Here is an 11,512-nt window from a genome sequence, read left to right on the forward strand (position 1 = left end):
TGAACAGTTTAAAATCAATAAAAACAAGAAAACAACAATACTAAAATCAATATACAAAACAACAATGAAATAAATTAACCAACCCCCACCCCCACCCCGAAGGTGGGAGGCCGACATGGCACCGCCCCCTTCAACCACCGAATACCTGGCAGAACAGCTCTGTCTTACAGGCCCGGCAGAACGATAATATGTCCCGCTGGTCTCCATTGACATAACGTTCCACCAGGCTGGGCCAGGACTGAAAAGGCCCTGGCCCTGGTTGAAGCGAGGTGGGCTTCCTTAGGGCTGGGGACCACCAGTAAACATTTATCCACTGATTGAAGCGGTCTCTGGGGAACGTACAGGGAGAGGCAGTCCCGAAGATATGCCAGTCCCAACCCACTCAGGGCTTTAAAGGTAAGAACCAATACCTTGAACCTGATTCGGAATTCAACCGGAAGCCAGTGCAGCTGACGCAGGACAGGTGTGATATGTGACTGGTAAGATATACCAGTCAGGACCCGCGCTGCCGCATTCTGGACCAGTTGTAGTTTCCGGATCAGGCCCAGGGGTAGCCCAGCGTAAAGTGAGTTACAGTAATCTAGCCTGGAGGTGACTGTTCCATGGGTCACTGTAGCCAGGTCCTGGGGAGTCAGGTAGGGGGCAAGTTGCCTGATCTGATGAAGATGGAAAAATGCAGACTTGGCAACCGCCGTGACCTGGGCCTCCATTGATAGGGAGGCATCCAGGAGCATGCCCGGACTCTTCACCACTGGCAAAGTTGTCAGTGGTGTCCCATCCAGGGCAGGGAGCTGGATCCCAACATCTGGCAGCCCCCATCCCAGCTGCAGGACCGCCGTCTTCACCAGGTTCAATTTCAGCCTGCTCTGTTTCAACCATGCTGTCACAGCCTCCAGAGCTCTGGCCAGATTGTCTGGGGTCGTGTCTGGCTGGCCGTCCGTCAACAGAAAAAGCTGGGTGTCATCCATGTATTGATGACAGCCCAGCCCAAACCTCCACACCAACTGGGTGAGGGGGTGCATGTAAATGTTAAATAACACCGGGGAGAGTATCGCCCCTTTGGGAACCTGTCACACCAAAGGGTGACGGGGCGATAGATCTCCCTACTAACCAATCCAGCCCTCATTCTGGTGGCAGCATTCTGCACCAACTGAAGTTTCAGAACGTTTATTATTTTTATTTATTTATTTATTATTTCGTTTTATAAACTGCCCATCCTCAGGGGCTCTGGGCAGCCCTATGTAAAAGTATATTGTATTAATGTGCAGGGAAAGAGGGTGGACAAGATCAGTGTCAGAATACTGGGCACCTAAGATGAAAATTATTTAGGACCTGGGCACTTCTGGTGCCCTCCATGATGTGCAGAGACGGGAGAAGTTAATTTTAGAAAACCGAAATGCAAGTTGCAAAAGCCTTGACAAAGGTGGAAGTAGGGGGGCAATGAAATATCTGTACAAGTGCTCAGATCATTGAAATTTTCTCCCATAACTCCTACTTCATAGTAAAAAAAAATGACATACATTGTAAACTTCAAAGTTTTTCCTTACTGATACCTCTGCAAATACATAAATGTCCACTCATGGCCAACCACAGTTTTTCACAAACCCTGCCACCCACCCTTAACCTCCCTCTTCACCAGTTTGGGCTTCCCAAGCAGATGAAGGCTGCTCACCACATGCCACCTGTCTAGCCTGTACAACAGCAGGCAGAGAGTCCTGACCCAAATCCTCACAGGGTCCCGTCTCTCCTCTTCCAGAGCCTACACTAGACAAGCAGCTTGTTCCCTCTATTTACTTCCCCTCACCCAGCTCAGGGCTACTGGGGAAAAGGGAACTCAGAAGTTACTTTCCCTATATATACGCTGCCACCATTTAAACTAGGTTCATTTAACATGACCAAAGCATTTGTGTGTGTGATATTTTTTCCCTCAGCCAACTATTTCAAGTTACCTGTATTTATGTCCTCTTACCCAGCTACTGCCCAAGGCTATGGGGGAAAGGAAATTAAAGGTTGTTTTCCCGAAACACTGCCACCATTTGACTACAGTGTCTGAGGTCTCTGTGTGTGATATCCCAATCCTGTCTCTCAACTAGAGATGGACATGAACCAAAATTCAAACCAAAGTTCATCACGAACCGGGCTGGTTTTTGGTTCACGAACTGGCGGTTCATTGGAGCTAATTTCTGGCAAACCGCTATGATTTTTAGAGTGGTTCATTTGGTTCGTTTTTCAGTTTGTAACTGCAGACAGCCTGGTGCTGATCAATCTGTTACCTAGGCAACAGAAGGATGGGCTTTCTGTAGACCTTCTGTAGCCCTGGAAGTGACAAACCATCAAACCAAACGAATCATTTTGCAAACTGGACAATTTCATGGCGGTTCAGGGTTCATGGTTCGTGAAATGTAGCGAACCATGAACCACAATGAACCACCATTTTTCCGGTTTGTGTCCACCTCTAGTCTCAACATTAGGTACATAGCCTTGACGCTGGAAATAATTTGGATGGGACACCATGCTAGAGCAATAGAATCCTTATAGCCTACAGCAACACCACTTTGTCACCTGCCAGACCTATATCGATCTATCAATGAGTACCCCAGATGTCATAGTTGGGAGAGGTTAACCCCTCCCCCCTCCCCCAGCCTTTTAAGTATATTCTGCTGTAATTGCCATGAATGTAATGTGAGAACTATTCAACACATGTACAAAGAACTATGAAGTGTACATTGCACATGGACTGTTTGTACATTCATTGTAATGTGCGAACAAGGCTAAACTGAGTGGGGGGTCGAAGGGTTAAATTAACTCTCCACTTTTCACAATCTGAATTACAGCAACATTCATATGCAATTTAATTTTTACAGTCTGAAAGATTTATGATGTCTATTTTGGTCCTGAGAGGGTAAAAGACAATGGTCTTACCAGAAGGAATCCTACTGGCTGTTGAGTAACAAGAAATGGAGGAGGAGGAGGAAGAGCCAAGAACTGAATCCAGGAATAAGGCACATGGTGTGCACTGCTTTCCCTGCAGCCCAAACATAAGAAATCTTCTCTCTCTCTTAGCATTCTATAACAGTAGAGAATCCAAACAGGATCATTTGCTTTGCGTGACCATTACAGCTGCATAGAGATGATATCTAGGTAGACACAACAATATTTTAAGACCTGTTGCAAGGTCTCTTTTACAAAGGAACAGTTTTGGGGAAGCCCCTGTGGGGATTTAGTACATGCACGGACTGGAGTTGCCAGCTTTAGAGGAAGAAATGGATCTGAAGAGCTTGTAAACAGCAGGTGGAGAAGTCTCCCATCTATAAATATTGTTCGAGTTGCATAACCAAAAGAGGCAAGGCATCTCTGCATTCTCAGCAGCATCATAGGAATTGTTGGAGAGGCAAAGGTTAGGTGTATTCTAGACCCACAGAGCTTGCTAGGTAGTCTATCAAACTGTGTGAGATCAATTAGGTGTATCTCTGTTAGTCGGAGTTGACTCAAGGAATGGAGAATGCCACATTTGTTATCAAATCAACCATGATTTAGATGATTATAGGAAATATGCAGGACCACTTGATTTGTTTGAAGACGTAGAGTGGACCCTGTGTTTGATGTTAATTTTTGTGTTCCACCTTCTCTTTGTGGGGGAAACAGTGTTGGGCAGATCTTTTGATTAGGAGTTACATTGAGGGGCTGGAAACATGGCTTGGAATTTTTAGGAGCTTCACTCCTCGATAAGGGAAAGCTTATCTTCTCATTAAAAACCTTGACCATGTTGTTACGTATGTTGAGCTTGATAGAAATACTATTTAGCCCTTGAAATATGGCTATTACTACTTCCCCTATAAGCAGACAGTGGTCCCCTATAAACTTCATCAAGAATTCTTTCTGTAATTAATAACATTCAATTTAGATAATAACATTCAATTTAGATACTGCCTTCAGGACAACTTAACGCCCACTCAGAGCAGTTTACATAGTATGTTATGATTATCCCCACAACAAAAATCACCCTGTGAGGTGGGTGGGGCTGAGAGAGTTTCTAGAAGCTGTGACTGACCCAAGGTCACCCAGCTGGCTTCAAGTGGAGGAGTGGGGAATCAAACCTGGTTCTCCAGATTAGAGTCCCGTGCTCTTATCCACTACACCAAACTGGCTCTGTCATTGTATATCAAGTTTCTCAGTCCCAAGTGGCAGCCGTTCCTTATGAGGAATTGTCACCTGGAGAGGAGACCTGTTAATTCCATTATATTTGAAAGTTGGTCTCTGTTTGCCCCACCCAGAGGAGAGTTGTCTGGGTCTAAAGTATAATAAGAATGCCTCCTTAGCATTCTCCCCCTCTTCACTCAGGACACCAAATGGGTTTGGAGATGACTAAGCAGAAATTTCACTTATTTTTCTTTTGGTAGAAGGTTATCAATATGTAGCTGCTTAGCTGATTTCAAAGGAGAGTAGAAATCTAGAGGTCTGCTTCTTTTTTTCTTCTCCATTGATGGATTAAAGCTTGTTGGGAGAGGTGTAGTTAGGTTGCTCACAGCACTTCCAAGGTTGCAGCTACTGTGTTACCAGAAGCTGAGCACTCAGCCAATAATTAAATACAAGACTTGAGTTGTTTTTCCAGTTATTCCAAATAGGGACAGTTTGAACCCTTTTAAACTCTGGAATTAAACTCTGTATAAACAATAAACCACAGAGCTACTTAGAGGATATGCTATCTCGCCATCTTGGCTGCGGTCCCACCATCTAAAAGAGAAAATTCTGAACAAAAAACCACATTAGGGTTGTTAGAGGCAAGGGATCTTTGCATGCTCAGCAGCATCATAGGAATTGTTGGAGAGGCAAAGGATAAGTGTATTCTAGACCCATGGAGGTTGCTAGGTAGTTTAACTCTAAAGGAGTTAAAATACCTAGTGATTGAAGGAGTTAAATTCTGGAATTAAACTCTGTATAAACAGTAAACCACAGAGCTAATTAGAGGAGATGCTCTCTTGCCACGCCTTTACCATCTAAAACAGAACGTTCTGAACAGAAAACAATGTTAGGGTTGTTATGGGGAGGAGAATTTATTTTTTCTGAAATTCACTTTTTTAGATATAACTAGATATGGGCATGAATCGAAACATGAATTAAATTTCGTGACAAATCAGGCCAATTCATGTATCACAAAAACGCATTCCATGGGGCCCCGTTTTTCACAAAATCCACGACTTTTGGGGCCATTTCGATCCATTCGTGAATGTTTTGTGATGCTAGACAGGCTGGCACCAATCCATCGATTCCCTAGGCAACATAGGTCCGGAATGTCTGCATCCATATGATAATCCAAATCAAATTCCAGCTGGGAACTCATAACACCAGTGATTGCATGTGTTGGCGACATATCCAAGAACTTTGTACATATGGTTAGATACGTCTTGATATGGAGGCATCTATAATAGAATTATGTGGAACTAGAAACAAATTCCATTGTGAGGAAAAAATACAACATGTTCTAGAAAGAGGAGGGGGGAGGGGGCCTTCCCTCCTCCTCCATCACTGATCCTGGCCGGATGAAGGCAGGGGGGGCATGGACACCTCCTCTGCACCTGATCCCAGCCGAATAAAGGGGTAGTGGGCATTACCACCTGCTCTGTGCCTGATCCCGGCTGGGTGAAGGGGCGGGCAATGCAACCTGCTCCACTCCTGATACAAGCTGGGTGAAGGCAAGGGGCGAGCATTGCCACCTGATCTGCACCAGAGCACGGCTGGGTGAAGGGGCAAGCAGGCATTGCCACTTGCTTTGCTCCTGTTCTGAGCTGAGTGAAGATGCAATGGGCATTTCCATCTGCTCTGCTCTTGATCCCAGCTAGGTGATGACGGAGCATGGGTATTGCCTCCTGCTCCATACCTGATCCCAGCTCAGTAAAGGGTTGGTGGGCATTGCCACCTGTTCAGCACCTGATTCCAGTTGCATGAAGAGTGGGTGGGCATTGCCACCTGCTCTGCTCCTGATCCCAGCTGGGTGAATGTGAGGGATGGGCATTGCCACCTGCTTTGCTCCTGATCCTGGTTGGGGAAAAGAAGGGAAAATTCCCTGCAGGAAACAACAACACTCAATGTTCAAAATATCTCTTATCTTAATAAATATTTGATTTACAAAGTGCACGTGCCTCTTACTTCTTCAAACATTGTTACAATTTCATTCGTACCCGCAATTCCTAAACATACAATAATCCAAAGACAGCGCAGTGTACAAATAGATTTGAGAGTAGGTAGAAACTCAGTCCAGCTTTAGTCCTTCAAATACTTTTATAGTAGGTTTGTTCATTCTTCTCATAATGCTATTTCAATCCCAGGTTCTTCCAGGTAGGTGACACCGTTCTCAAAGTAAAGGGGAATGAGGGACCGCCACGCTCGATCTGGGGCCGGCTACGAACACAGATTTCGTGCTTTAAATATCTATTTCGTGCTCTAAATAAATATCTTTATTAAGATAAGAGATATTTTGCACATTGAGTGTTGTTGTTTCCTGCAGGGAATTTCCCCTTCTTTTCCCCAACCGGTATTTTTGCAGGAACTGCCATTTCTTGCTTTTGCTCCTGATCCCAGCTGGTGAAGGTGGGGGTGGGTATTGCCCCCTCTGTTCCTGTTCCCAGCTGGGTGAAGGCAGGAGTAGGGCATTGCCACCTGCTCTGCTCCTGATCCCAGCTGAGTAAAAGTGGGGAATAGGCCTTGCCACCTGTTCCACTCCTGATCCCAGCTGGGTGAAGGCAGGGGGTGGGCATTACCACCTGCTCCTCTCCTGATCCCAGCTGCGTGAAGGCAGGGGGAGAGCGTTGCCCCCTCTCTGCTCCTGATTCTAGCTTGGTGAAGACAGGAAGCAGACATTGCTCCCTGCTTCTCTTCTGATCCCATGTGGGTGAAGGCAGGGGATGGGCATTTCCACCTGCTCCGTGCCTGATTGTGCCCTGGGCTTCATGCTGTGGCACACTTTCTGGAAGTCTGGCTGCCTCATCTGGGCTTCCCTCTACAGCAGCACCATCTGGAGGCATACCAGGACAGGAAATGAATTGTCTTCAATATGCTTAGCCTTTTATATAATAGGATAGTTTTATATAGAAAAATATTTCCTGAATGATTGCTTGACTTACCCATGATAAATGCAAAGTCCAAAATAAAGCTTCCTTTTTTATCATGTTCCTCAGAGAAAGTCCACAAGGAGATAGAAGATGTTTTGGGTTCATCTCAGTCATTCAGCTATCAACATGTGAAGAAATTACCCTACACCAATGCTGTGATTCATGAGATCCAGCGAACCCAATACATTTTATTATTTGGGGTCTCCAGACAATGTGCGAAGGATGTAAACATGTTTGGGTATTTCATTCCAAAGGTACGGTAGTTTGGGAAAGCTGTGTTCCCATATCCAAGGCCAATACAAGATAGCAATTGATACAACATACCTATCTACAAAGGTGCTTTCTGTCTACTCCTCCATGAAGATAAAGAAACATACCCCTTTTTAAAAAATTATACCCATTCAACAGGGATTACTGTCATTCTCACGAAGTTCCACTTATACAGACCTACTTTATCTATATGGCCTCCAGGTAAGGCAGCTAACAATGAAATCCTAAACAGAGTTACTCCAGTCCAATTACTTCGTACCTGAGGGACCGTCTCTTCCCATATACTCCCTGGAGGGTGCTGAGATCAGCTGGTGAGCAGCTACAGGTGGTCCTTGGCCCCAAGGAGGCTCAATTGGCCTCAACCAGGGCCAGGGCCTTTCGGTCCTGGCCCCGACCTGGTGGAACTCTCTGTCTGAGGATACCCAGGCCCGCCAAGATCTTGTCTCCTTCAGGCGGGCCTGTAAGACAGAGATGTTCCACCAGGCGTATGGTTGAGGCCATCAGGGATTCCATCAAATGAGCATCTCTCCTGGTCTCCCCTCTGTCTGTAGGGGGTATTGACCTTCTACTCCCTATATATGAGTGACCACATGTGGTTAATCTGCATCTCCACCTCCGTCAGATGCTATATGGTTATTATATGGTGAGCAGATGTTTTATTAGAAGGCTGTGTTAAATTATTGTGATTTTATCTTTGTATATTTTATCTTCTCTTGTGACCCACCCTGACCCACCCTGAAATAATACAGTCTAAGCCCATTGGTTTCAGTGGACTTAGACTGGAGTAACTGCTTAGGATTTCACTGTAAGCTCCCAGTTGGGGCAAAGAATTCCTGTCCCAAGTTCCCATTCCCTGCTGCCACCTCAAGACATAGTGGGGGAGGGGGGGATTTTATAAACTCGGCAGCATCCAAAGCACGATAACATCACTTCCAGAGCACGATAACATCACTTCCAGAGACAACCTGGAAACGATGGCAATAACTCTAGTAATCACTGGAAACTCTATGGATTTACCATAGAGTTTTCAGAAACTCACTGGATGGACATCATCATCCAAACCATATTTATGCATTCAATGTAGCTGTCTAAAACATTTTTCCCAAGTAAAAGGAACACTTCACAAACCATTCCTCACACTGAAGATTTGGCATGAAAGCTGTGTATAGAATCTTTTACGGTCTTTAAAGCACTAATCTGAAGACCTTGCTGATTGCTTTGAAGACTGAGAAAGAATCATTATGGAGAGATGCTTAGAGTTTTCTTCCATGCTTCTTTTACAACTTAAAATTCTCCAAAGCTGGGACACAGATTTTGACTTCTGAGTCAAGTACCCAAAGCTGCATCTACATACAGTTGAATATTGTGCTATCTTTACACTACAGTAGGCATTCACCACTCAATTTCCCTGTGTGGACAAGACAACTCATTCATAAATGATTGCTACAGCACTGCAATAACACAATATACAACCATGTGTGGAGACACCATAAATTAGCCCTATTGATCTTCTGGTTTCACAAATGAGCATAGGTTGTAAATAGAGGTGGGCATGGACTGGGAAAACCTCATGGACCACTGGCCCATGGTCCGTCGATGTCATGGACCATGAACTTTTTACAGACCAGCCCCATTCACGGACCAGTTTGTCAGTCCGTGGTCTGTCACTTCTGGTAGCCCTGGCTCATCCCCCTTCACACCCAGAGAGCCCACACTCATGGAGAATCTTCAGCAGCCTCTCCTCCAGCCACCCTCCAAGTTTGGTCAAGGTTGCATTTTGGATGTCCAAGTTACAGACCCCCAAAGCAGCTGCCCCCAGGATACTGGAGTCGCAAATTTCAATTGCTTTGCATTGGCTAGCAGCACCAAAAAGTTGCAAACAGAAAAGGGTGGGGGAAGAGCCTCCTCAGTCACCACACAGACACTTTCCCAGCTGTTGCCTAGGGAATTCACTCTTGCTCCTTGCTTTCATAGAGAAGAATGGGAGCTCTCTGGTTGTCAGGCAGAGCTGCCTATCAAGGTATTGAGGGCTAAGATTGGTGTTTCCATGGCTGCAGAACACCGACCCCTCCATTGCCTAGGGAATTAATTCTTTCTTCTTGCTTGCATAGAGCAGAATGGGAGCTGTCTGGTTGGCAGGCAGAACTGCCTATTTATGTATTGAGGGCTAAGACTGGTGTTGTCACGGCTTCAGATTGCCCACCCCTCCCTTGCAGAATGAGAGCTCTCTGGTTGGCAGGCAGAGCTGCCTATCAAGGTTTTGTGGGCTACGATTGGCTGCAGAACATTCACCCCTCCCTTGCAGAATGATAACTCTCTGGTTGGCAAGCAGAGCTGCCTATTAAGGTTTTGAGGGCTAAGATTGGTTGCAGAACATCCACTACTCCATTGCCCAGGGAATTCATTCTTGCTCCTTGCTCCATAGAGCAGAATGGGAGCTCTCTGCTCGGCAGGCAGAGCTGCCTATTAAGTTTTTAAGGGCTGCGAAAGGTCTGTGGACATCTTCATTGCCTAGGAAATTGATAGATCTGCACCAGGATGTCTGGACTCACGGACCATGGACCAACGAACTGGTCCAAATGGACCAAACTGTGTGTTCGTAAATTAAATGGGCTACTCTGGATGCCTCCTGATTCCATGGTTCATTCCTTGCAGGGGACCTATATAGTTCCCGATCTTCATTCAGTTCTTCAGGATCCTGAACTATGGGAGGCCTCTGAGGTGTTCAATCCAAATCGTTTTTTGGACAAGGATGGAAAGTTTATGAAGAGGGAAGCTTTCCTGCCCTTTGGCACAGGTAAATAAAACTTCAGTCTGGTTCTGACTGATGATCAGAGTTATGGGTTTTTTTTCATGAAGAAAGAAGAAAAGGATATTTGCTCCACTTAGCTTTAGATAATCCTCATTAGACACTAGTCGCTGTTTTACCTGCCTGTTTTGTAAAATATGAATTTTCATACAGTTTGTGGAGCAAAATAATTTATTTTTTAGAGATGCTCCCTTATATTAACAGTGTGATATAACTGGTAATTTGAGGACTTGACTTAAGATCATATTATATTTTTTTCTTTTAGAAAAGGGATTAGAAACTGCCCTGAAAGTTTTTTTAGTTGTTCTTCATAGTTACATTGTTTTAAGACAGTCTATTTGTTTATTTACCGCCTGTGGTCCAGAAATATTACACTATCAGGGACTATCTAATACATTGTTCTCCTGCCCTTCCTTCAGGGAGCTCAGAACGGTGTATATTGTCCCCCGTTCCTCGTATCATCCTCACAGAAATCCTCTGACATAGGTTAAACAGAGAGAGAGTGACTTGTCCAAGATCTCCCAGCTAGCTTGATGGAAGAATGGGCCCCTGGACACTCTAAACGCTACACAACACTGGCTTTTCAAATGGAATGAGGGATCCATTTTTTTTTTTCTTCTTCCCATGATATCATGCACCTCTTATACTCTGTTACTGCAGGATTCCAAATCGTTAATGTTATGTCTCCCCTGTCCCTTTTACCCAAGATTCTTTAACCAGACATGCCAAGACTGAACCTGGTGCTGAAACACACCACTGCACAAATATAGCTAAGTGAAATTTAGATATATGATCGGCTGAACCTGGCATTGTTGGCACACAAAGCTTGCTCCTTATGGTCCCCTTCCTAAGCAGGATATCACTGCAACATTTTCTGTTTGAGTGTGTGTGTGTGTGTGTACAGTTGGAAGAGCAGCCTAGTCCTATGCTCCCATCCTCTGTACTACACTATCCTCAACTTGGAATTTGTGGTGTCTCCCAGCAAAGGATGGCTGCAAGACTTGTGATCAGTCCCATATAATCTCTGGCCTTTATGAGCTATGCACAGCATCTGAGAATTAAAAATCCTTTCATTTCTACAGCTGAATGCACACCTCTGTGCTGTCAAGGTACAACTGACTTTTGGCAACCCCAGCAAGCTGCAAGACCAGTGGGTTAGATTGCATCATTAATTCTTCTTCTAATTCTTCACCGTGATTCTGTGCACAATTCCAAAAAACAATGGTTATGGTTTGTATTAGTTATGCCCAGTGATTCAAGCTGTTTTTGGGGCTCAAACCTTCAAACCCAGTATATAACTTTGCTCTTAAAATAGTATACACTA

General features: G+C 44.8%; 1 protein-coding gene across 3 annotated transcripts in view; it reads left to right on the plus strand.

Moving 5' to 3' along the window:
* The window catches only part of LOC129331899 (cytochrome P450 2J2-like), an 85,021-nt gene that overhangs the window by 49,963 nt on the left and 23,546 nt on the right, over positions 1-11,512 (plus strand). For all 3 annotated transcript variants that reach the window (XR_008597297.1, XM_054982558.1, XM_054982559.1), the window contains 2 exons: positions 7,176-7,363; positions 10,035-10,176. Coding sequence is in view for 2 of the 3 variants with exons in the window: in XM_054982558.1 (XP_054838533.1) it covers positions 7,176-7,363; positions 10,035-10,176 (330 nt within the window). In the remaining variant the exon portion in view is untranslated. The remainder of the gene's footprint in view (positions 1-7,175; positions 7,364-10,034; positions 10,177-11,512) is intronic.

The sequence above is a fragment of the Eublepharis macularius genome, chromosome 6 (assembly GCF_028583425.1).
Source record: "Eublepharis macularius isolate TG4126 chromosome 6, MPM_Emac_v1.0, whole genome shotgun sequence".
NCBI lineage: Eukaryota > Metazoa > Chordata > Lepidosauria > Squamata > Eublepharidae > Eublepharis > Eublepharis macularius.